This window comes from Hetaerina americana, unplaced genomic scaffold (genome assembly GCF_022747635.1).
Source record: "Hetaerina americana unplaced genomic scaffold, ioHetAmer1.1.p SCAF_54, whole genome shotgun sequence".
Classification (NCBI taxonomy): domain Eukaryota; kingdom Metazoa; phylum Arthropoda; class Insecta; order Odonata; family Calopterygidae; genus Hetaerina; species Hetaerina americana.
In genome coordinates, this window is record NW_027287139.1 from 1,497,458 (window position 1) to 1,525,277 (window position 27,820).

General features: G+C 39.9%; 1 protein-coding gene across 1 annotated transcript; it reads left to right on the plus strand.

The window, feature by feature from the left end:
- Window positions 1-576: 576 nt before the first annotated feature.
- Window positions 577-27,820, plus strand: LOC139694745 (uncharacterized). Its single transcript, XM_071593249.1, has 4 exons — window positions 577-768; window positions 14,763-14,911; window positions 18,255-18,272; window positions 27,629-27,820. Exons 1-4 carry the CDS (start codon window positions 618-620, stop codon window positions 27,818-27,820), a joined length of 510 nt encoding a protein of 169 aa, XP_071449350.1. The 5' UTR covers window positions 577-617.

Sequence of the window (27,820 nt, forward strand, 5' to 3'; positions counted from 1 at the left end):
CCTTCCCCCTTCCATTTACCAGTAAGTCGTTCGTGAGCGGTGACCGAAAACAGTGGTGGGTGTGACATCTTTGAAAGTACTTCCCTATCCGGCCCGCTCCCTGAGCTCGGAAGGAGGAAAATGCGGCGGCGTGTGCCCGCGCGCGGTGGGGTGGGGCGGGAGGACTGGAGGTGCGGGGGAGGCACAAGGGGACGCCGCGAAAGACGAGCCTGGGGCGTGGGCGAGGGAGAGGGTACACCTGTTGCCACGGCCGGAAGAAGGCGGGGGCGGAGGGGGGGGGGGCGGAGCGGGGTGAGGAGATGGGGGGTACCGGGGTTTCGGAGCCGGGGACGAGGGGGGCCCGCCGCCAATGGAAAGCGACGATGCGCCCCCGCGGTCTCCCCCATTGGCTGTCGCGAGTTTACAGGTGAAAGAAGTCGGGAGGGAACGTCCCCTCCCCACCTCCCGAGACCTCATTTACTCCGACGTGGCTCTCTCGAAGAGGGGTGGGGGTCGGTGGGGCGGGGTGCGGGGAGGGGCGTCTCACCGGTATAACCGTGCTCGTGGTCAGCGACGGTGATCCTTTGGTGTCGTCTGGCGTGCAGAGCGGGACCGAGCGTCGAGTGGACGGACGTCGCATGGCTGCTCTTCCGGTCTCGAGGACTCCGAGGGTGTCGCCCGTGCACCACTGCCCGAATCGGCGCTGCTCTGGGGAGATGGGGCGGAGGATGGCGCGCGCCGCGGCGATGCTGTCGCTCTGCTCGACCCTCGTCGGCGTCGCCTCGGCAGGTGGGTATCCTCCCCCCCCCCCAGGGGTGGCTAGTATCTATGCTCCGGGAGTCAATGACAATGAGAGCAAAAATAACCAGATCCGTGGTTTGAAGCATAGTTTTCCTCCTCGCTTAACTCTCTTCTCTAGCTGGAGCACTTACAGTCGAATCCTCCACCTCCTCCACTCCAGCAGAGTCAAATACATTAGAGGTGCAAATTCTAAATACACGCTAATCGAACAAATCTAAAATGAAGGACTCCCATTAAAGACTACTCGGTGCTATCCTTAGCGGTGGAAAACTCTGCATAAAAAATATTTACTCACGGAAAATCTTTGCGTATAGATATCCGAATGCACATAACTTTCTTATCAATTGCGAATGGCTATTGTTACTATCCTGCTTTTTATTTTTAATGCAAAGTGGTGTTTTAGGATAATCTATATACGAAGTGAAATACACGATTACTTTACATGCACGATTGTGCTTGATAATAAAGCATTCAATCAGGAAACATTAATTTTAACGACCTAAAAATAATAGCTTTACAATAAAATTATAAATATATCTCTTTCAGTGGCCAGTTAAAAAATATATTCCCACTACGGCTATGCTCCTCCATCAAGTTTATCAGTCTGTCAGTAATGGAAAATAAACAAGCGATGTTTTCATAATTCGCATCTAATCTTGCCTTCGACGACTAATAAATAATCGTATTGAGCAGATTTAAAGAAGTTGGAGGCTATTTCAATTGATGATTAAATCAGCAGAATATTAGATTACATTCTTAAAACTAAAATGAAAGGCAGAATAAATGTGAATTTACTTTGCGGCACAATTCAGTTGATTTTCCATATATTTCCTAAATATCACGGAGAAGCATTCATATTCCATAAAAAGTTTTGATGATAGAAACGAATGACATTTCTAAATTCACTTCCCAGATTCGCTCCAAACGATCGACGAAGTACGGCTGAAATCCCCTCTAAATGCTGAAGACTCTTGTTAACAGCATAATCTAAGAAAAAAAACAACGAACTTCAAAAATGTTAATAAATGATTTGCCCCCATTTAGTTGCGTTTTATTTCATTGACGCCCGCCGAAGTATCCTCCGTTGAGAAAATTGGATCTGTGTGTATTTAATTTCTGTTAATAATTGATAGATATTCTTATGTATGCGAAATCAATGATGAATAATCAATCAAGAAAATTTCAAATGCTGTACAAATTTACGAAAAGATAGTAACGCCTTTATAATAATCAGGAAAGATTTATTTATTTTGAAAATGTTAAGTAATCATCCTAAAGTAATGAAATTCTGGTGAGAATTTCGAAAAACAGGCCATATTTTTTGGTTGTGTTTAATACACAAATTTTGCGTGCAAAATTTAAAAATGTTAGAGGTGTGAATACAATTGGCATACATGGTTGTTGAGATATCTGTAGGTAATAGTATGACTTACTTGCAATGCACCGACAATTTAGTGGTAAACATGCAACTCATTGGTTCTGTGAAATTTTTAATTTGATTAAAGTTATTCAATTTTATCCAGAAAGAGAATCTCGTTTCATTTATGTCAGGGGACTAAAAATGTGAAATTCTCTGGAATTATATCGAAAATGACATGAGTGGACATACAATCTCGTCACTGATACCATTACGCACTGCAAGCCAACGGGTATGGTTTTCTGGAAATCCGAACTATTCTACACATCTCAATGTTATTTGGTTGAGACGCAATTATGGCGAAAGAGAAAAAAGGCTTATGTCTCCCTGAAATCGCTACAGAATATGAAATTGGCATTTCAAAAACCTCCAAGCTCTAGAAAGAAAACCACTTGTTGATTGTTGAACGAAATGAAATTTTTATAACGACACAATCAGATTTGTATTAAGTCATTCACTATTGCATTAGCATGGGTCTCCACAAGAAAAGCTAGTGAATACTGGTGATTATGAGGAAACGGTTTCCCTTACCTTGTTAACTAATAATTGGCACGTTCCCAAAATTAATTTTCATAAAGGAGATGTAAATAGTTTACCAGTGCAAAGTATGCATTTTCGAGGGTACAGAGAGGCTGTTGTATGCCTTTCAAAAATTGAGGTGTGGCAAACGTAAGTTCATCAGCAGAGTAGAAAGGTTAAAAAATGGCACACTGTTCCAGAGTCTGATGTGGAATTAAATTAGAACATCTTTTCGTGTAAAATACGTGGCGAGAATTCTCACGCCAGAGAAAAGAAAGCTTTGGGTATGAAAATGCGATTAAAAATGCCTACATAAGCCTGAGTATTTTAAAAATATCAAGTGATCTTTACAACTTAATTAATATACAATGAAAAATATTGACAATTTTCGCATTATACGTATGTGTCAGTAGAAAGTTATCGTTTATCGATTTTCCGAAATTTTGCCAGCAGAGTAATTCTAAGAAAGCAAGAGAAAGGAAGTTGGTATACCGAAAGATAAAGTAAACGACGAGTATTTTTTCGAAACGTGCGCCCAGGTTACTGAGCTGTGAAATATTTTAGTGTTTGAAAATAGGTGTCTATTTATTAAAATTATATTCTTAAAAGCCATAATTTACCTACGGTAATTATTTTTATACAATGAAAATAATTTTGTTAAACACTTATATTTCACTAAATATTTCCAGTGCAGAAATAACATTTTCAACCCGAAAGACGCCGTTTCTTTGGGAAGTATTTATTTATTATGCAGCGTTGTCCCATTGCAGTAATAATTATAGCCCTTCGAGACTTTCTTCAGCGTAAGTCATGGTTTAGAATATACCGCGAATATTCCAGTGGTCTCCGTCCGTCGCATAATTTAAAATGTTTAAATATAATTTATCTTTATTTAATTTTAATTTATTCAATTAAATTCATTCAATTTTAGAGTTAAGTATTGGACAAAATGTTTATATTTAAAATAAGTTGTGAGGAAATAAGGAGAAGAATTGCATTAGGCCAAGAAGCTTTCAAAAGGAGGAGAAAGTTGATGACAGGGACTTTGAGTAAACATGTTTGAAAGGTTCGTGAAAACCTTGATATGGAGGGTAGTTTTGTGGGGAAGAAGGTGGATTGCTTGGAGAAATCCAAAGGGGGCAGGAAAGATGGATGCAGAGCATTCAGATTGAGGATGGGGTGTTGCAGATTATCATAGAGGGGACAGTGTTGAGCAAAAGAGGAGGGGCAAGGATAGGGATGTTGGGCGGGACGAATAGAGGAAGGATGTATACGGAGATGAAGTGGTGCTTGTTGTAAAGTGGGATGCTGTTTTGTTAGGAGATATTTATTTGTTAGTTGCGTCCATCCTAAACCTACCGTAGATTACAGAAAATAATAATTATTATTATTTTCACACCAAAGAATTAAAAACCCTATTCCTTGAAAATATTTTTAATTCGTACTCTTATAGAATGATTCAAATTTAAATGTCCTAAAAATATTTAAAACGCCAACTAATTTAAATTTTAAAATTGTTATAATGTGACCCAAAAATTTTAGTTTAATTGCAAAATAGAATATTTCTGAAATTGATTGACTGTCTATCACTCTTAAGGATTTTTAATCAGCAAGTTGCATTTTAATGCAACATAGCGGATGACTCCGTTAAAAGTTACTGTTGCGGCATCTCCCGCAGTTTCTTTGGAATTTAGCAAGTTGCATGTTTTTTTTAGAAATTTGTGAATTTTTCTTATGTGAAAAAATAGTCATCCTACAGCCTACCGTTTTAACGGTAGATAATGATTGCTAGGCCATCGGGTAAGGACTTATTTCTAGACGCACGGGGAGAGACTGATGTATTATTCAATATTTCAGAACCATATTTAAATAAATATTTCCCACATTTAACTATTTTCCGCGAAATTCGAAAATTAATTCGGGCGTGAGTCCGAAAGCTGTTGATGTGGGAATTAATTTCGGACAATAAACGTATGGAACTTAGAATTGTGCATTTGAGAACGCTGAATGACCAAAATTAGATCAACAGACAAATTAGATCTCTTTTCACTTTATGCAATATTTTAATAATATCAAAAATAGCAAAATGAATAATATTTAATTTTTTTCAAAAACGTAATCGGCTTCTTATTAATGTAATAGAATTATGCTTTAATAACTGTCAAGATTTCGGATCCCGCCAAGAATATGGGTATTGCACTGTCACACATTCGATTTTCCATGAATTAGTTTGCATTGTAGTAAAATGATATACCTTAGATCACCAGAGGAGCCTTAAAAACTTAGTAACCACAACAACTATATAGTATACAAACTGAAAGTCCGAATCGTCAAAATGTTTCTACGTGTACTATATATGTACAGGTATACAGGTATATATACACACACACAATTTGTTATCATAAGATTTGAGATGATTCAATAAATGATCCAATCGATTTAGCATAGGAGTTATTTCATGAACTTCAGTGTTTTAAGGGTTAAAATAAAGAGGCAGTGGCGTAATGGGATGAATGCTAGGCAGCTGATACCTTCACGCCTAAATTATAATTTAAGCGCTTTGCCTATTCAATCAAGGAAATGAATTTCATATTTTAACGGTGAAAATAAATTTTAATTAAAATATACATATATTATCTTTATAATCACAAGATTTGATTTTAGTTAACAATTGTGCCAATTTACATCGCACAAGATGCAATAAAAACAATAAAACTTGATTTCAAGTCACGGACATTCTTTGATAATAGAAGCTTTGTCTTCATCTAAACCCGCGGTGTATCCGGCAAAACCCAATGCCTCCCGAATGAGCTCTGCTCAAAGTTCAGCTGATCGTAGACCAATTACTAGAATCACGTCCAAAGTTCCGGCAAGAGGAGATCTTTTTCTTCCTTTAGCATTTTCAAAATCATACTTGGCGTTTTATTATTATTACGATGTCTACACAAGAGCTCCGTTTAAATAAATCCATAAAGTGTATGTCGTGATTTATGCTTTCGAAAAAGAATGAATGACGCATAGAAAATCTAATCAGAAAGAGAAGAAAGTATACTGGAGGAGAATGGAGAAGATTAAATTGGTAAGGAAAACAAACGAAGATTTGACAGTCATGGTAGGAAATGAGAGTATATTGTTTGCAGCGAATTCGAGAACGCAAGATAAGTGGCCGTCCGAGATATTATGATGTAATGGTGCATTGGAGATTGGAAAATGGCAGAATGTTGAGTAAGCGAGGCTGAGAGAGGATATCACTAGTTATTTGGGTGGAATGAAGGGGGAAAGAGAAGAGGCGGAGATGAAATGTCGTCTTTTAAACGCTGGCAGCAAGAGTATTTAGTTTAAAGGAGCTTAGAAGTGTTTAGTCCCAAAGAGAACGAAGACTATTTCTGAAGATATTTCTAGGTCCATAAAATATACCTCTGGCCGTTACTTAATATCTTCAATGAAGCTTTATAACTTTCTTGTGTATCCATAGTGGAGGGCTGTTTCTAATTATTAAATACAAGTATTCTGAACATATTAACAGAGATCACTGAATAATTAAACTTGGTATTTTTTTCACGAAAACTTTATTTTACTACTTCCGGTTTTGACGCATAGAGCCTGAAACCATCGAATTCATATTTACAGAGATTTACTATTTAATGCCACTACTTTTATAGAAATTGATACAAATTTCAAAAAAATGTATACTAATAAAACGCAAAGCAAATAAAAATCGTTAAAAATGCCTTTAAATTAGGTAATCGATGTTACATTGAATGTAATTAGCAAGTGCCTCCTGCTTTGGGTAGCGGAACATGTTCTTCCCAATGCAGTCACTCCACTCACTCCACAAAGTCTACAATGTTTATGGCAACATTGTAATCGCGCGAAGTTCCTTTTAAATTAATGAGATCCTAACATTCCATCGGGGTGGGAAGTTTGCTCATCGATATCTAAGCCCCAAATGTGTCCGACATTTGCTAATGGATTCATTTTACACCAATATTCCGACGACTGCTACAACCGCTGGCAGCGGACAAAAGCACTCTCCTCCACCCCCCCTTCCTTCCAATTGATCTTCGTCGAAAAGATTAGCAAGCAAATTTGCTCTGAGTTATTAAGTCGTAATTAGGTATGTGAGGAACCCCGAAGGTCGAAATCATGTTGATTAGGCGACATTTTAGATATTTTTCATGTTTCATTTAAAATGATTACTGTAATAACGGTTATCTCAATTTACGGCTCGGTTGCTTGATAACACAGCATGTTGAGACTCTAAGTAGATTGGTATTTTAAAATAAAGTGCTTTTATTAAAATCTGTGTGTATGAGCAATTAAAATATTTTTTTAGGATTTATAATTATTCTGTTTTATTTGCACAAATATTGGACCTAAGTATCCTACCTTCAACCAAAACAAATACTTTTCTCATTTATGGAAATCTGTTTAAGGTCAGTTTACTCGGGCTTATTTTACTGTAGGTGAATTCCAGGATTCATCCATTTCGTAAGCTGACTTCATTACTCGGAATATCTAACAAGTGCCTAGCGGCAGGTTTATGACGCAACGTTTAAATGAATCTCTATAAAGGATAACTTAATGCACCGCTTCAATTTACTTTCTGGGCTATGTGAATTTAATTACGATGGCAATTATTTGTAAATATAACTTTTGGTGAAAGCAAGGGTTTTTTAAACAACTGCCTCATATAAATCACCGAATTTTGAAATAAGGAATACATTTCTGGAACATTGCGCGTAGTTCAAAAGTCTCGCGGCTGAAAGCACTTAGCGGAAAGCACTCAGTGAATAGCAGTGGCCCAAAGCCCAGCCTTGAGAGCAGAGTGGTTGACATAAAATATGAGAAATTCTCTGAGAAAATATGAGCGCATTCAATAACAGCTGATTAGGTTGAGGCGCCGTTGGAGAGTGGTACTTATTCCAGAAGAAAGGAGAGGGAAGAAATATTAGGACAACTACGAACGTACCTCAAAAATATACCATACGCATTAAAATTTTCCGGCCAACAAGGTCTGAGGCATCGCCTGCCATGACCCATCCTGTCTTAGCAAATCGCTTTTTGAAACCTAGTAGCTGGCATTTGTAAAATCGGCAATTTAACCCAAAATATAATTTTATGGATAACATTAAAAAAGACATCAAAAGAATAAGAATGAAATTGTAGCTGTATCTTGACACTTGAGAATGTACTATTTTTCCATCAATGAAATGATTGACTTTCGAAAAAATCATAATAATTACAAATTTTCATGATGAATACATTTTCTTTACTTCAGAGCACCAACACCTCTACCGTGACATAAAGAGTGGAATTAACGAAGGTTTTAGCAGAAGCTGCTGAGAAATACATTGTTCGTTGAATAAATAAATTTATTTATAGGTGACTGCCGAATCAGAGAGAAATTTCGGTATACATTTTAAATAAATTGTGAATAATGCGTATGTTTAATGCATAAAACACGATGAACACCCTTTAAGCGAGTAATTTGCAGCCCAAAAGTGTATCAGGTTCAGCGATTAGTGTCATCCCTCTTTTCCATGGTCGTTTTCGATAGCAGTTCAACCGTCGAAAACGCCGAAAATGATTTGCTCACATTGCCATCAACAGGCACGCTGATGAGTTCCATCCACCGAAGGGGGAGGATCAATCTACACACCTTGACGTGACCCTTATGGAGAGGAATAGCAGACAAAGTTTGACGGACCAATAATCATCGCACATTAATTACTCTATAATGAAAGCACTTGACACACATTCTCTAGTTTTCAGCTAATCAAGGTAAAGAAAAGTTAAGGGCCTATGCATTTACAATCACAATTAAAAATCAAATAAATATTCGAGGCTCGCATTCTCTCTGTTCAAATGCCACTCTCAAATCCGAAAGATTCATAATGCACGCAGTTGTAGGTCCCACCATAGTTTAAAATTTGATTTTTTTTTAAGTCTACATCACGTTAGCGAAGAACTTTGGTTTAATTAAATCTGCAACTGATGCGAAGACCCCGAGTGATAAAATATTACAGAAATTGCCAAAACGGAGCGAAAACATTTTATTATCACCCTAAACTTTCCCACTCTACGATTTCAAACTGGGAGCCATTTACAGTAAAGAAAGTAATTTTTTTAAATAAATATCATTCAAACAAGTTTACTGAGTAAGATGCTGGGTCAAAAATCTAGAGGATTAAGATTGTGTTAAGATTTAAACTTGCTAGCATGAAATGGTGCGGTGTTTTCCCCACCATTTGGTCACAGGTAACATGCAAACTTTAATTTGACGCACTCAAAAAGAAAGGAATTAATGATTTTAAAATTGTGACATTTAATTTGTAATTTGTGCATAACACGAAAATAATCGCAACGAGTCTTCCCCGTGATTCCAGATTTGTCAAAGCTTCCAAAGTACTGTAAACCGGAAAGCGTATGGCCAAAGAGCCCGCGGACACGCCCACCCTTCCGCCAATTCATTCCCTCTCCCATTTCCAGTAAATCCCCGACTTTGGCGAACGGTATGAATGAAACTGCACAAGTTTTAATGGACCGGAGGGGTATGCGGTTTGCCGGCGGCGATGCTATCGCGCTTACGAGTGTGTCGGGAAGGGACATGGCCGGAGTGGGAGTGAGCGATACTATCTGGATAACGATGGATGCGAAAAGTGAGCAAAATCGACGGGTTGTTATTAGATTCCTGCGGGCGAGCAGAGAGAGAGAGTAATGGTGGGAGGAGGATAGGGCGGAGGGAAGGGCCCGCAGGCTCGAAGCCAGTATCACAAGAGGAAGATAGCGAGGGAGTGAAGGCCCAAGGGTTGTTTTCCCCCCACACTCAACCCATTGATCCCCGACCCCCCGTTCTTAAGTCAGGGTTTCTTTAACGTCCAAAGCGCTAACATTTTTTCTCCTTTCTCCCAAACAATAAGGTTTTTACGCCAGCATTCAAATCATCAGTAAACCTTTAAATGAATAAACGCTTCACCCTTACTTATCTATCGCCTTCCGACTGACATCGTTTCCAGGTAAAGCAGTACCCTTGCTTACGCTCTGCCCTCAGATTTTATTCTGGAGCTAAAAAGAGAAGTCAATGCGACCAACGCAGCGGGATAAATTTTCTAAGAAAAAGGACGAGTATGTTGAATATTAATCATTGTAGGGAGGCGTGATTGCATATCTCTCACGAAAAGTCTCAGGACCACAATAGCGCATTGAGAATTGATATACTATTCTACCAAATTCCAAAGAAACTGCGGGAAATGCCGCGACAGTAACTTTTAACGGAGTCATCCGCTAATGTGCATTTCAATACAACAATTTGAGAGTGTAAAAATCATTCGCATTGACCGGGATTTGAACCCGGATCCCTCAATGTCTGATCGAGTGCTTTAGCCAGTTAAGCTATCGAGGCGTCCGGACATTGAGGGATCCGGGTTCGAATCCCGGTCAAGGCGAATGATTTTTACACTCTCAAGTTGTTGCATTGATATTATTATGCTTCAATTTTTGTCCAAATGGTATTTTATGATATCACCGTTAAATAATGCATGTTAAAGAAGAGAATAAATGTAAGAAAACTATCCTAGATTTTTTAATTTTTAACTAATGTGTGATGCATAACTTTTCCTAACTAGTGTCGACAGCATTAATAGCGAAATAAAAATATATATTCCAATATCTTAAAAATCAGCAAAAACAATCCATAAATTAGAGTATAGTTTCTAGGAAATTGGTTGATACTCGAAAGGCTAAGGTCATAGTTATTCGCAGATTGCTGTCGATTTAAAATGTCTCTTCTTCCCATGAACGATTAGAGAGAAGAATAATTGCATTCAAAGTCGCCCTCAAGGGTAATCAGCGAATCGAGTTCATAGCAATTCTTCATACGACTACTACATATGTGTGCTCGGGAAGAAAGGAGTCTTGAAATAAATCGGCAAGGGTTTAACGGAGCTAAATAATGCGTTTCAGTTAGCTCGATGAACAAGCATGTTAATTAAGAACCAAGCTCAGCTACTGCAAGGGCCATTTGATTGCTTGGGTTTAATGTCTCCATCCATCTAGTAGTTTCATCTTGGGATGGACAAAAGCCAAGTAAAAATACTGCAAAAATAAAAACATGAAAAAAATTGTGCCGCAAAAAAAGCAGGGACAAAGAAAAAGTGAACACATTCACCCCAGAATGAAACTTGATGAATGATAACAACGCAACGCCCACCGTAGGACTATTTAGACTGGTTGCATGAAGTTCGAAGAAATCTGAATTTTGGCCATATACACCCATACATCACTCCTTTGGTCTAGTGCACTGTGATTGGCCGGTTGCGTTCCTGTCCTATCAGCTGCCTTCTGACTGACTGACCGACCACATATTTTTATATAACAGGCGTTTCCAAGTTCAGGGAAGTTTGCAGCAACGTATTTTTCCAATGAAACTGTTGTCTCAGCGATATGAACCAACACGTACGAAATCCAGGACGACGTGAGTCTTCAACTGCATCACACCGCGGAAGCTCTCCCGAGGAAACTCATTTAAAGCTTAGACTAAAAGAATAAATAAGATATAGGTCCTAGATGTGAATTTGTTTTTACTCCGAGTCAAATATTATGTCAATTCCTCACCAACCAAAAGTTGGTAGTATTACTTTTATTTTATTACAAGCAGTAATTAAATATGATTGCTGAATTCCCAAGAGCTCAACTTTGCGGGGCATGTATCACTTCATCGTTTAACGCATTTTTCACTTACATCAATCTCATTTGGCAAAACACATACGTACGGTGTATAATTTTCATTTGAAAATAAATATTCATTTGTAAAAAAATACTCTCATTAAATTGAAATATAAAAAGACTAAATTCCTTCGATTGGAGTTAGATTTAATTTTTCCTCATACTTTATCTACCACCAGAGAAATATTTCATACATTTTACAAGCTTTAAAATCTTTAAACCATTGAAATGGAAGTTTCTCATATGGACCAATGCTAAATAATGAATAATAAAAAAGGCCAACGACATAAACGTTTTGATTAACTGCACAATGTATTACCTATGATCTGATTTCCTCGCCGATTATAAAACTAGTGAAGCTTTATCCACTCTCTGGATAATTCCCCATTGAGGAACATGCCACTCCTCATCGCCCAGCGCGCTTCCTCGCAATCCCCGATCAGATAAGGCCCATATGTGTGCGGGAGCAATCCCTAAATTATAATTGCATCGCTGGCATCTTTTCGCACAGTCCACCTATCCCAACAGCAGCGATTACATTCTGTGTGATTTAGAAATTAAAGAACAAATATAATCTTGGCTATAAGCTTTGGACGCACTTAAAGAACACCTTTAAAATATTTATTAAGCTCCACGATGTTGGACTTTCAGTCTCTTACGCGAGAAAATACCAAACTAAGAATGTCTTAAAATCGAATAAATAGAATATCTACCAAGACAAACAACTAACGTAACAAACGGGTACATCCATCCCAAACGCTAACTCACTCATTTTGAGAGTCTTTCAAATGTTAAAATTTAATTTTTTCCATGCAGTTGCAAAAGTTGCGAAGGTCATGTGTATGAAAAATTACATAAAAGTACCCAAAGGTAAACTACATTTTGGTGATCAAGGATAAAAATCATAGAAGCAGTTTCATTTAATAACGTCGGTGGAATGCAAACGCGCAAATGATTGCATTTCAGTAATTAGCGAGAAGATTTCTAGAAGAAAAATAATTAAAATTACGCAGTTAGATTCAGTATGTTACTTAAACCCCGCACACACAATTACTTTTGAGGCCTAAACTTTCGAGCTATTTGGACATACATAAAGCATGCTAATTGAGCATATGTTGACCTGATTAACTTGGTGCTATCCGTGGATTGTTACTTACGGCTATCTGATAGATAAAAGGTGCATTTTTTTGTTTTTTATACTATTCCATTGCCATAAGATGTAAGTAACCTTGACGCTCTCCTTGCTCTCTCCTTCTGCTAATTTTTCTCTCACGCCAAAATTAAATGGAAGATGAAATAACAATTTTATGCGACTTTGCAACGCAAAAGTGACTCCCTTGATTGTTGATTAGCCCTTCGTCTATTGTTAGACCAATCTGTCTCGATAATCGAGGCCTACTTTGCCAGCGTATTTTTCATTTGTATGAATTAGTATGACTTTGAGTGAATTTGTATAATTGACGACTTAATTATTGGCTAATGCAATACTGATTTCACTTGCAAGTTTTCTAAATTCCTATCGGATGTTGGAAACAATTTGCGTATTTCACTAAGTAATCGTAAAAAGTGAGTGTATTGTCCCCAACTCTGCAGCCCACCCAAAGTTATCGGTAAAGGGATTATGCAATGGAACATCAGTCTGCATCGAATGGTATTTGTTTCTTGACTCCCTAGAATGTCCAGTGTGCGCACTCACGGGCATCTTAGGCAAACATGCGTCCTCAGAAGGAAGAGTCAATGCCAATAGTAATTTAAATTAAATAGCCAGGACCACTGTAAAACGGTAAAGGCACAAGTAATTCTAGGGCGCTGAATGACCACCAACTGGCCTGACTACTGGAGAAGGGTTTCGTTTTGTTTCCACTTCTGAACAAGCAGTCGGGTCGGCGACATAGTAGCCGACGCATAAACAGCAGGGAAGAGTGAAATTGGGCTAAAACATGACAAAAAGGTGGAAATAAGTGACCACATGCAAAAATTAGTCAAAAAAATCTCATGAAAAGGATTTCTCCATGATTATGAAACGCTCTTCAACGTGAATTTGAGTTGAAAACATGATTGAATACATTAAGGTGCTATTTCCGCGGCCTAAACCGAGAGAAAACATCAGCTTACCATCTAATTGTTCGAGAGAAGAAGTGTTTTCTGGGTGACCGCAGGCACCACGTTCGCACCCTCTCAACCACATCATGTCAACGAGTGAATTTCGCTCGTCAGTGCGAGGGGAGCGCCACCCTCGCCTTTCATGCCCACCTGTGCCTTAATTATTGCGAAAAAATGCAATAATGACCGCATCTCACGCACCGCATGATGAGCAAAGTCTTCAATGGCAAATGTTAAATCACCTGACCGAGCGAACGTTGTGATGCCCAAACCATACATAATAAAACGACAATGTCTCCTACCAACTGTAATTTTGTTATTTCTCTCACCGATGATCATCGACTTGCTGCAATTTTAAGAAAATTTAAAACTGAATTTCTCTACTAATCAGTGCAAATTGCTGTAATTACTTTTTCTTTCCTATCTAAAGGAATTACCTCACTTCTCTACATTATAATTTCAAGACTAGCTCGCCTAATATCCATCACCTGTTTACACCCGACCAGTTGACATACTTTACAAATATGATACAGAAGGTAATAAACACTGGATAGCTAATGGCTCCTTTCAAATTCTATTTTCTGGAAAATCAATCCTTCAAAATTCAGAAAGAGTTCGACATCACATCACTAACAAGAAGAATATGCTCAATAAACTTTTCCGATTACGTGATTCTTTGGTCAACTCTTCAGCCGGATGGAGGGCTGAAATGCTGTTCTTTAAGGAGTATGGACTTTTGCGTAAATGATTCAAAATTTTCTTTCTAGCTTAAACAACAAGTTAAAATTTTATAACTGTCACTGTGGGGCTCAGTTTGATAAATATCCTATGAGGTGTGAAGTCTGGGCGTGAGTTTGGTGGAGGGCAGCAATCCCTGTGCCTACTCACCCACAAATTCGTGGTGTTCGGAGGAAAAGGGCACCGCTTGGATTACAGGCCGGCGTGTCTCAGAACATCACTCAGGACTCGAACCCCGCAGGGTGTGGGTAGTAGGCCGAAGGCTCCACACTCTGGACTATTTATAACCTCCGACTAAAAATTGAAATGGAATTGAGTGCCAATAGGTCAATATAATCCGAGAGAGTGACTCGGTGGACCCCTTCGATGCCCTCCACTAGGGGTGCCCCTCAAAAGGCGTGGTGCTAAAAGCACGCCGTTGCCGGGCACGACGCCAGTGGAGGGCATTCAATGAGCGAGATTTTCCCTTACTTTGAAGGCGTGTACGTGTTCCCGGCAGCCTCGGTGGTGGGTGCCGACGGAACCAAGAGGGCCGGCAGCAGCAGAGTGCGGGAGGTGCCGTTCCTCTACGGCGGCGACCCGGCGGATGCGATGCGGACGGGCGGCCAGCTGGTGGACAAGAGGGCGGTAAGAGCCATTCCACCCCTCACTCTACGCATCCTCTTCGACACACAAGGGGCTTTCGCAATAGATCCCGAGCGCTTTCGATGGTCACCATTGCCATTTAAAATCCACAGCATATCCCACACCGCTCCGTCTGGTGCCGTCACATAACAGACTTCAATCCACGGACCATTTTGAAAGACTAAAGAGAAAGGCAGTGGCTGGAGCGGCGTGTAAGATTTTGTAGATTATTAAATTACGCCACGGCATGCGATTTACCGTACATATATGCACCTATAATCATGGTTAAACAGAAATTCACCGTTTTAATAATTATATTTTTTAGGTTTTAGTGCACGATTTGCAGGGTTTAGTCGCTGGTTGTGGAGTTAATCTCTGTGGGGCGGAGGGAATATTTCCTGAGAAGGGCACCGACTCTCTTTTCTCTGGGGTCGTCTGGAGTAATCGAAATGATTTCTATTTTACATTCGAGGCTACCAAAATAACAGTTGAACCTATTTTGGTAACGAAGTGTTATGAAGTAAATGCACACATAATCATTTCTTCCACGTTAAATTCAAGTTATAAACGACATAAATCATGTCCTTAGAAACTCATTTTCATCGGTAGCGCTATAAATATCACATCAAATGTTTCTTGATGGACAACGTCCATAAAATTAATCTTGAAAACGCTCTATGAGGTTAAAATTTGACTAACCAGTATCTTTTACATCAAATGCAACGGCAAACATTGCGAAACCCCACGTGGGTGTATCTGATACCCATTGTGTGAAGAAAACAGTGATAACCAGGGGGAAATTCTATGGAGAAACCCCAAGATTTAAAACAGCTCTTCAAATATTTTTGCATTAAAAATACCAATATTAACTTATGGTTACGAAAAATGTTTTATTGAACGCATGAAGAACTGAATATTTTAATTTTGCTAATGATTGATTCTGTTCTTGCATTGTATACTCGAGAAATAGTCTTGTTCAGAGATTTTCAGATTACTACACGAAAATACGGATGATATTGTTGTCCTCTTAAAGCTGCATTTGAAGTAGGACTGGAGTTATCCGAATAAGTAAGTTTATTAGAAGAGCGACGTCATCTGATAGCCATGCACGGGATTAACCGGGTGGCCTTAAGACGAATATCTGAATATTCGCAAATTATAGATGGAGCAGCTTTCTGGAGCGTGGAAAATCACTCTGTTCTTCTGGGTAATGGCAATACATCCTTAAACTTAAAAGCATAATTTACGATGAAATTCATCGGCCACTTATGAAAACAAAATAAACTTTTTTTGTATTTTCACTGTGTGATTCTACACCAACCAACCTGAAATTTACATTTACAAACAGATCTTTGGTCTAAACTTTGAGAGGGTATTTAAATTTCCTTTGGCATAGGAATTGTATCTTGAAACTTGAAACTTGAAACTTTTCCATGGATTGGCAATGGTTTGAAAAATTGAGCGCAGACAACTCATTCAATATTTTTAGAAGTTAGCTATAATTAAGGACACATTATTTAAATTTTCAAGTTTTATAAAAATGTATCTTAAATAATCGTAGGGAATAACATCCGCAATGCAACAGCTACAAAAACCATCACTCATCTTGAAGCTAAAGGCAGACCATTAGACAATTAGCGAAATGAATCAAAATGTGCATAAATTTACTTGTATTAAGGTAAACTCGAACTAAAAAATCGCAAAACAATGTATCTTAAATATTTCATGTTATCATTAGTATAAATGCTTACATTTTAATTACGGAGATCAATATCATGGGCCTACATGTAGCGTCACTTCTGGAAAGTGGATTTTGGCCAAAATCTAAACGGTTCTCTTGAAAAAATTATGTAAAAGATAAAATTTCTGTTAAAAGGTTGATAATTGTCAATTCACTGTGCTCCTAAATTTATGCGCTACATTTGATGAATTAATAAAAAAGTTAACACACAAGATCAGAGAAAATTGCCTGAATGAGGTCAGGGGAGCTCAAGTGTACAATTCTAGAGTATCTTTTAATGATTGATTTAAATGGTTCAATGCTTTACGCCATACCACCAATATATAATGTAAAAATGACTCTTAAATTAATTAGGCAAGTTGCACGTTGGCATTACACATATACAGTAAATGCCTTAAAAATTGCCACGTGAGTTCCAAATGTTGAAACCTTTTGTCGTTAGAGATGAATAAATATTATGAAGGTTAACTTTCATATTTTAAATCATTTCCTATTATTAACACTAATTAACAACATGACAGAACATACTGCTCCAGTAGAGTAATCGAATAAATTTTACTAGGCTTAGTTAATGGTAAATTGCTCATTCTGACTGAATGCTTCGTATTATTTATGTTGCGACTTTTATTAAATTAAGTCCAAATACATTCAACATATTTTACTAGACTGATACATACAATGTAATGCGCATACATTTTGCGCATTTAAATATGAGTCATTATAGATCAATGAACGAGTCTTTTCTATGTCTTTTAATTTTCACTTTTCTTCGTAGTAATAAGCCACTTCACGGCCGGACGGATCTCTTCCTCCGCTAAGTTATTTTAGTATCCCTTTATCCGCTTCACGGTCTTGCTGTCACCCGCTTCCTCTCGCCCAAGTGCAATTTTCCGCTGTGGGAAATTGGGCGACCCTCGCCTCCGTTTCCCCGTTTTGTACCGCTCTATGCTCAGAGTGCGCCGGTGGGCAGTTAGTGCTGTTAGTGAAGTACTTTTTTTTCTTTTGTAAAACGCCCTTCCCTGTCGGCTTTCCTTTCTTGTTAGATTAAGAATTCATATTTTATTCCTAGTTTTAAGTCTCTCCTTCTCACAAACCACACTTCCACCTCAGCCATGCTTCATTCTTTCAATGCCATGCGTTTCTTATGTCCAATGACCGGTAAAGGTGGGATTTCATTCACCGGGACGGTTTATACTTGCCCGCTTGGGCAGTCATTGACCGTTTGTGTGAACGAACTTTCGATAATGCTCTTAAAACATGTCAAAAAACGGTCTTGATAATTTTCGTGCACAGATTTAAGCTTAACTCATCTTCCTGTAAACTCTGTAGAAACAATCATGATACCAAATCCAAGTGAAAATGAAAACGATTTGGCGATGCATATGATTAAATACTTTGTTTGATGGAGCAAAAGCAGTAAGAGCTATAAAGAAAAAGTTGCTATGTGTACAGCTAATGTATGGTAACACTTCTTACGTTAATTAATTTGTAAATACTAAAGCTAAGATTGATTTGAGGCATTTGTCTCCACTCCAAGTACATTCTGTTTTAATGGGCGCTAATATTTCTCACCTCTCTTTCTTTCATGATCCGGTCCAATTCCAGTCAAACTTGGGAAGTCGGGTAAGTAGTGGCTTTCCTTTTCAAATTACATGAAAATAATTAGCTTTTTCGCATGAACTCTCGAGGCATTGTCATACCATTTCACACACATAATTTTACAGTGACGCCCAACACAATACGCCATCCAAGTCGGCGGCTGGACTCGTACTTTGCACAACTGGCTTAGCATGCGAAATAGTGTCCCATCTTGCTAGTCCGAATGCTTTCTTTCGTTCGCATGGCATTAAAAATTGTATAGTTTTTGGATTGCCTATAAATCCTTCAGGAAAGTATGGGAAGAAGAGTTTCATGGGCTCGTGCGCTGCATTTTTTAGGGAGGAATCCTGAAATATACCTTGGTTGAATTGTAAAAATTCCTGTTTTGAAAAAGCTTAAGGCAACAGTGATGATTTGGCATCCAGGATCAGTATTTTGACTCTTCTTAGGGATTTGGTAGTCCTTAGGATCATCAACAATAGGACTTAGAAGAGGTCAAATAATACTATAGAGGAGAAGGCGAGAGCGAGTTTTTAAAGGAGGGAGGTGAGAGGCAGTAATGAGGTCACCCACACAAAGGAATATGGATTATATCAATGATAAGCTAGTAATTATGCACAAAAATGTGCGTATTGCATAAATTAAGAGAAGGTAGGAGGGATGGGTGACTTCCCCGTAAACTAAAACCGACACTCATACATCAAACTTCACGAGAGTGGGTGGCGGAAGGAGAATCAGAATGGACAGTAATAGCCAGGGGGGTTCACAAGGTTTTCACTATCATCCACACTTTCCAACGTATTCACGGAGGGAGTGATGAAAGAGCCACTGGATCATTTGGGGACGAGAATAAAATTAACTGAATTGAGTAAATCATCGAATTAGCTTTCTTAGCAGATTATCGATAGTTAAACCCTCAACCAATTCGTTGCAAACTAAAGAAGTTGGAACAATTCACCTATACAGTAGGGAGGTAGGTTTCACATGAAAATGGGCAAGGTCCTCCTGCCTTCAGTAAGGAGCAGAACTGCTTAAGGACTGAAGAAGAACTGCTTAAGGCAAAGAAGCTCTTATTAAGAGAAGGAAGTTGATGAGAAGGGCCTGGTAAAGATACGAAAATATTGGTGAAAACTTCGGTATGAAGCGTAGTTTTGTAGGTGTCTAAACATTGCCTGTTGTGGCAAGAGGATGAGCGAAGACTGAGGCTTTTGAGAAATAGGAGCTGAAAAAAATGAATTGCTTGGAAGAGAAAATAGCAAAAGTCCCGGGAATTGCACTTGAAGAAAGAGGGTTGCTCGGAGAAATTCAAAGAATGCATGAAGATGTGAATGCAGGAAATATTTAGTGGCAATGGAACGTTGAAGATTGCGATAGAAGGGATAGTGCGATTGGGTGAGCGAGGCCGTAGAGGAAGGATAAGAACACGCCTGTTAAACGAAACTAGGGAAGCTAGAAAGCACGTAGAGTTGAATGGCTCAGTGCAATGTAGTTTTCCGATGTCTGCTTTTGTGTTAGTAGGATTTTAGGAGTGATTAGTTTGAAGATCGATCGATCGATCCAACCTGACCGCTAGACTAATGTTAATGCTATCACATCTGGAGCTGACTCGAAAAATCTCACCAAGACGACAACATCAAACCCCAACTCAATTTAGACTGAATTGTCCCATTACTCATCTCGAACATCGAATTTCGATGGAAGTGAAGTCTCGATTAAAAATAATTCTATATTTTTAGCCTACATGGTACTTTGCAAGTCACAGCAAGTGTGTGTGTGGCTAAGGGATGATCACACACCGGATATCAAATATCAACAATTAAGTTTTTATTAATTTTTGGTTACGGCATATTTCTGTATAATAATGCAAATAATGAAGTCCATGATAACTAAAGACGCATGCATTACGGTGACTAAGTGAGGTACACTCTCAACGCATGGGAGAGGAGATTAGGTAACCAGAAGGACAACAATTAAAGCTATCTCAGGTAATAAAAACACACAAGGCTACTAGGAGTGGCAAAATAAAAATCATTTTCCACCCTACTTTGGACGAATAGCGTAAATTCTGATCCCTTATAGTTCGTGGAAAAAAATATATCTTAAACCTATCTGTTCTATACTTGATCTCTCTAATTTACTGACATGATTTCTCCCACCGTAGCATAATGGGAGTAATACTACATTTTCAACACCATCGCTGAAGAGATATCCTTCCGCTTTATGCAAGACGTTTTGTGGAAATTCAACCTTCGCTCCTTGAGTGATTAACAACGTAGCTGCTCTGATAATTTTTATATTCTCCTCAGTTTATCATAACAACGTTTTACAAATACATAGTCCTCTACGCTGCGAGCGATTCAATCGACAATGATTCCCACTTCATGAGGTTCCCATATACTAACAGCATATTCTACACGAGGCCTGAACAGCGAGAGATATGTCGCTGGTCAGGCCTCGTTAGAAGTATATAGAAGTATTTAATCGAGGTTTAGTAGATGCCTTAATATATAACATTAAGACATCTGCTAAAACAACTTTATCCTCAGGACTACGGATATGTTTGTAAACCACTGGGTCGTCGGAAAATAAGTATGTATGTCACTATTAAACACGGAGTTAATGCCGTTAACCTAAAGGAGGAATAAAAGAGATCCGATGGCACTTCCGTGGGGAACACCTGAGCTTATAGGCTACCATTCAAAAAGTCTTTAAACCAGGCCAGGATGTTTTGATCAATACCATAGGCTTCTAATTTTGTAGTAGTTCACCATGAGGTACTCTGTCGAAAGATTTTCCAAATCTAGAAAATTGCTCTCTCTTGAACTAAATATATCGCGGCCAAAAGGCGCAGGTTTTCTCGTAGGATTTCCCCTTTCGGAAACCGTGCTGGTTTTTCATCAATAACTCTTGACTAGCAAACTTCATCGAACCTATAAATATATCTTCCATGACCATGCATGGAATGAATGGTGAAGGAATTAGGTTCGTAATTTCTCGGTCCCTCCCAGCACCCGTTTTTAAATAAATATTTTTCAGTTGTGGTTTTCCAATCACTCGGAACCCTGTTTTCACAAGGGACCTCTTAAATATAATTTATAAAGAGGACTCAATTTCCACCGCCCTCAGTGGGGAAACTCATTCTTAGAATCTGGCTGAAAATTGCCCCAATTTTTATTTCTGGTTGAATAATGCTGTGATAGGTGTGCCCATAACTGCGTGTGTGGTGCTCATAGAAGTGACCCGAAGTCGAAATCAAGCACCTAAGTATGAGTCATCCTCACCGTCCGTTCATCCATCACAGTTTTCGACGGCCCTCAAACAAAAAAAGGTGAAGCTAAGAGAGAGAGAGAGAGAGAGGGAGGGGGGGTAGTAGGAGTAGTGGGGTTGTATTGTTCTATATAGACGATTTTATGAAATAGATAAAGGGAAGATATGGGAAATCTCGCACAGTCCTCCTTTTTCACATCCAGCCTTCCAGTATCTCGTTGATTAAGGGATCGTACTTACTTAGTCAAAAAGATATGTCATAACATGGCGGTGGTCGGTCTCGAGTTACTGTATAAATATATTAACAACGCTCGCTTGAATGGCATTTTTCGATGGCAGAATTATTATCCATTCGTTGGATCTTATAATGGAAAACTTCATGCTTCCGTGACTTAGCACGACTCCTTTTATTTTTTCCCCTATGTCAATAAAGGTTAAACGAAATAGATCCAAACTTAATTACTCAAAAGTGACAAGGGCGAATGAGTAACCAGCAGTTTAGAAAAGGTCAACTTATTACATTTCTTCATCCAAAGTTTTTTACCATGACCCCGCCAAATGTCTCCCATAGCTTGCCAAATCAAATCCGCCAACCGATGCCTTACACTGAAATATCATATTATGGAATAAAGCGTTTGCTGAAAAACGGGTACCTGGAAGGTGTCTCCGGGGACCTCTCGCAAGGTCTTCGTCACGGCTGATTGGATCTCTTCTATGGACGAAAAACGGCTTCATTTCAGGGCTGCCTCAATCTAAGGGGACAAAAAGAAGTCTGCTGGGGCGACGTCAGGACTAAAGGGGGGATGGGGCAGCGTTGGCACGTGGTGTTTGGCCAGGAACTCGCGGACTCGTAGCACGCTGTGGAAAACACCTTGGGCACGAGCTTGGCGCACACTTTTCTCATCGCTAAATCTTCAATAACTAACAATTCAGAAACACAACAGAAGACGACAAGTTCAGTTCATTGGCAACCATCTTGATACTCAATTGACGGTCAGAGTCCAACAATAGTCGAACACGAGCCACATTGTTTTCGGTTTTGCAGGTTGACGGCCGCCCAGAGGGCGTTGTTCGTCGTGAACCTCTTCCCGGCTCTCCTTAAACGCCTTTAACCACCTCGAAACTTGTGATTAGGACAGAGCGGTGTCCCCGTAAGCCTCACGAATCATTTTGTTAGTCTCCTCAAGAGATTTTTTTAGAGGATTACAATAACTGACATACTGCCCCTTCCACAGGTTGGAGAGACCTGAAACCGGTCTCGCGGCAAAGCTTCCTGTACCCCCCACTCATTCCAAGTAGTTCGATCCCACTCCGACCAATAGGAGCGGCACGGGAAACTCAATCGCATTACTTTCTGAACGCACCCTGTTAATTGCTAGTTTGGCAATGGACACTTCTACAGCCAAGAGTTATTCACGAAAAACCAGCACGGTTTCAAAAGGGTAGATCCTGCGTGACACAACTTACCCTTTTTGTTCGTGATATTTTTGGTTCGGAAGAAAATGACATGCGAGTGGACGCGGTTTTTCTAGGTTTTGAAAAATCTTTCGACAGAGTACCTCTAAATGAACTAATCACCAAAGCCTATTGCGCAGATCAAAATATCCTGGATTAGATTACAGACTTTTTGAACGGTCGCGTACAAAGAGTAGCCATAGATGGCGTTCGCTGAAATTCCGAATAGGTCATTTCAGTTCCGAAGTCATTTCAGGTGTTCCCTTAAGTTGGTGTGTTATCGGTTCACTTTTCTTTCTTCTTTAAGTTGACGACATTACCCCCGTGGTTTTACGCTAACATAATTTTCTTTGCCGAGGACGCAGTTATTTACAGAAATATCCGTAATCCTGAGAACAAAGTAGCTTCAGCAGATGACTCGAGTACTACACAACATTGTTGCGACACTTTGAAATTAAAATTAAGCTTAAAAGAGCGCGTAGTGTGAGCTTTTCGAATTGAAGTATTTCCCACCTATTTTAAGAGAACTCAACCGCAACTTCACGGAGGGGACAATGGGATGCCATGATGAAAGAATGTTTCGTCGAACGGGACCGTTCCATCATTTTCGTCTTTTCTCGAAAAGTGTCGGGAAATCATAGATGTCCAGCCATCGATCGCCGATCCTCCCCTCTTCCACGAGTCCTCAAGAGTCATCGCCGCCCCCAACATCGGGCGGGCGGGCGCCTCCCCCGACTCACCCCGACCGCGGGCGACGGCAACTTTTCAGCGATTGGGGCGAGGGATTGCCCCCTCTTCCCCTTTTGCAAACTTTTCTCAGCGGCCGCGGAAATCAACTCCCTCGAGGATCGCGCCCCGCCGGCCGTTCCCTTTTGACCACCCTGCCTCCGTAACCCCCTCCATCGACTCTGGTAATCGCATCACGAGCGGGGGAGGAGGAGACAGGCGAGGGGGAAAAGGTTGAGTTCGCGCGTCTTGCGGGGGGGCGGGGCGGAGAGTGACCCGATGCGGACCGGGGGGAGGGGCGGGGAGGGGGGGCGAGAGAGGACTGCTCTTGGAGCGCCCATTTTTGACGGAAAGAAAACCGCTCCGAGGAGAGGGAATGCGGGGGCAGGAAAGCGAGCGAGCTCGATAAAAACTAAATGCCAGCTGCCTGGGGGCTCTCAAGACGTATCTTCCAGGGAGAAGGAAAAGGAAGAGCCCTGCTCCTCCGTCCTTTGTCCTCTCGCCCCAGTTTATGATTCAAATTATCATATCCTATCATCTTGCCTTCCGGCCGCCGGAAGGGAGGGCCAGGTGAGATTAGACTGGCAGATCCACTTTCGAGTCTGTGAGTTTTTCTACCGGAACTACAATAAAAAGGAGTCATTGAACTTAATGCTTGATCTGCGTGAAGGAAGAACTGGGAAGAGGTGCCACTTTTTCCGGCGAAGATTCTATGCACAAAGGGAGCCCCCTTCTTAATATATATATATATGTGTACAGCAAAGTTAAATTGTTATCGGGAAGTAAGAAAGGAAGAGCTATGCTAGCAGTTAGAGATAAGGCGGGTAAGGTAATAGTTGACGCAGGAAAGATCCAAGAGAGATGGAAGGAGTATATAGAAGAACTGTATAGTAAAGAACTCAGACCAACACAGTTAGACATTGAAAAAGAAAATGACGTAGAGGAAGACAGCTTAGGTCCAGGCATACTAGACAATGAGATAGAAAGGGCATTAAGGGAGATGAAACTAAATAAGGCCGTGGGGGTAGATAACATTCCCGTGGAACTTTTAAAATGCTTAGGAAAATGTGGGAGGAAGAGGCTATATGGGCTGATCCGTAGCATTTATGAGGAGGGAATCTGGCCGGAAGACTTTGTGAGAGCAGTTTTAGTTCCGATTCCGAAAAAGGTAAAGGCCACGGCATGTGAGGACTATAGGACAATTAGTTTGATATCCCACGCAGCTAAAGTTGTTCTCAGGATCATAAACAAAAGGATAGAGAATAGGGCCAATGATTACTTAGGGGATGACCAGTTTGGGTTTAGGAAGGGGAGAGGTACGCGTGATGCCATTGCAGTAATGAGATTATTAATCGAGAGGAATATAGAACACAACCAGGATGTATTTGCCTGCTTCGTAGATTTCGAAAAAGCGTTTGATAGAGTGAATTGGGAAAAAATAATGAGTATATTGCAGAAAATAGGAATAGATTGGAGGGAAAGGAGGCTAATCCGCAACCTGTACATGTCTCAGACTGCTCACGTGCGGGTGGGAAACGGGGAGTCAGGATGGGCAGTGTTAGGAAGGGGTGTAAGGCAGGGTTGCCCATTATCACCGTTGCTGTTCAACCTGTATGCAGAGGAAATGATCAAAGAGGCATGGGAAGAACTAGAGGTAGGAATGAAAGTGGGCGGGGAATTCGTAAAATCAGTTAGGTTTGCTGATGACCAAGCTTTAGTTTGTCAGTCAGCCAAGGGCCTGCAAGCATTGCTGAGTGAATTGGAAATTCAGTGCGACAGGTATGGGATGAGAATCAACATTAATAAAACAAAGGTTATGCGATTTTCTAGAAAGAAAAAGGGCAAGCTTAACATTAAAATAGGAGGGCAAAAACTAGAGCAGGTAGAGCAGTTTACGTATCTCGGTAGTGTTTTGGACCAACACGGTCAAAGTAGTAGGGACGTAAGGAGAAGAATTGCGCTAGGCAAAGAGGCTTTCACGAGGAGGAGGGAGTTGATGACGGGGACTTTGAGTAAGGATGTTAAGAAAAGACTCGTAAAAACTTTGATATGGAGCGTAGCTATGTACGGCGCGGAAACGTGGTCATTGAAGCAGGAGGATAGACGTAGACTGGAGGCTTTTGAAATGTGGGTGTGGAGAAGAATGGAGAAGGTGAAATGGACAGAGAAGAAAACAAATGAGGAAGTACTTGGTATGGTGGGCGAAGTGAGGGGTTTGTTGGGAGCAATCCTATGGAGGCAGGAAAAGTGGATGAAGGGGGTGTTGACCGGCAGTGGGATGTTGAAGACTGTGATAGAGGGTAGAATGTTGGGCAAAAGAGGAAAGGGAAGGAACAGGATAGGGATGTTGGACGGGATGAAGGGCGGAAGAAAGTACTCAGAGATGAAGAGGGACCTGGTGTAGAGTAGAATTTAGGGTTGTGTTTTGTTAGTAGTCACAAAATATTTGTTTGGTAGTTGTGTCCATCGAAAAACCTACCTTAACCGGTAGATTACCTTATAAAAAATATGTGTACACACACACACACACACACATATATATATATATATATATATATATATATATATACATACACACACACACGCACACACACAGATATATATATATATATATATATATATATATATATATATATATATATATATATATATGTATATATATATATATATATATATATATATATATATATATATATATATGTATATCTTCGAAATGGAACGCTCTTCGGCGACGCACAAATATATAAAACACAGGTATAGATTTTTAAAACATAGAAACACAAAGAAAGGACACTCGTATATATAGTTTCAACGTTTCGACGGCACAACCGTCGTCATCAGAATCAGATTCTCATATATATATATATATATATATATATATATATATATATAATATACTAAAAGAGGTATTAGAAGTAGGAGGCATATTAGGTAGGAATGAAATGTGAGGGGAGTTCATAAAATCATTCAGATATCCGAATGACCAAGCTTAGTTTGTCAGTCAGCCAAGGGGCGGTAAACGCTATGAATTCATAGGAAAGTCAGTGCGATAGGCAAAAGGGTGGCAAGATAAAGGCTACATTGCGACGCATTTGCCTGTCTCGTAGATTTCGAAAAATCGTTTGATAGAGTGAATTGGGATAAACTCTTGAGTATATTGCAGTAAATAGGAATAAATTGGAGGGACAGAAGGCTAATCCGCAACCTGTACATGTCTCAGACTGCTCAGGTGCGGGTGGGAAACGGGGAGTCCGGTTGGGCAGTGCTAGGAAGAGGTGTAAGGGAGGGTTGCCCATTATCACCGTTGCTGTTCAATCTGTATGTAGAGGAAATGATTAAAGAGGCATGGAAAGAGCTGGAAGTAGGAATGAATGATAGCCGTTTTGGGCTTAGTACTGGGTGAACCATCCATCCATTTCCATCACCTACTAAACCGACCTTCGGGTTGATTACTGTGTGTATGTTATATATATATATATATATATATATATATATATATATATATATACACACACATAAAGTTAGCACTAGTGGACAAAGACAAAAACACAGAAACACACAAAAAAAGAAAAGAAGCTCAATATATTTCGCATTTTCGGTGATCTACGCCACCTTTCTCAAGGAAGAGAAAGACAGGACTGAGGAAAAGAAAAGGCCATTTATATGCCATCCAAGAATTCACAGGAGGGAATAGAAGAATTATATGAACAAATGGGAGGGGTTTGGAAACGGAAAGCCGCGGGAGAAAGATTGATAAGAGTTCTGTAACGAGCGAAAGCTGCCAGAGGCGAAAACCCTGTTTGAACGACATCGGAGGAGAAGATACACATGGATGATAGCGGGGACGGGGCAAGGTGCTAAATAGACGACTTCCTTGTCAGAACTAGATACCAGAAATAAGTTAATCAATGCAAGGGCTACCCCACAACCAGGTGTTCATGGGCAGCCGACTGCGTCACAAGAAGATGAATACAATCACACAGGGCGCCAGAAGTAATACAACGATACTGGAGAAAAACCCAGCAAGAGTGCAGAGCGATCATCGACCAGAAATTAGAAGGAATAAAAATGAGAATGGCATAGAACAAGGAAACGGACAAGTGGAACGATGGAAGAGAATATAG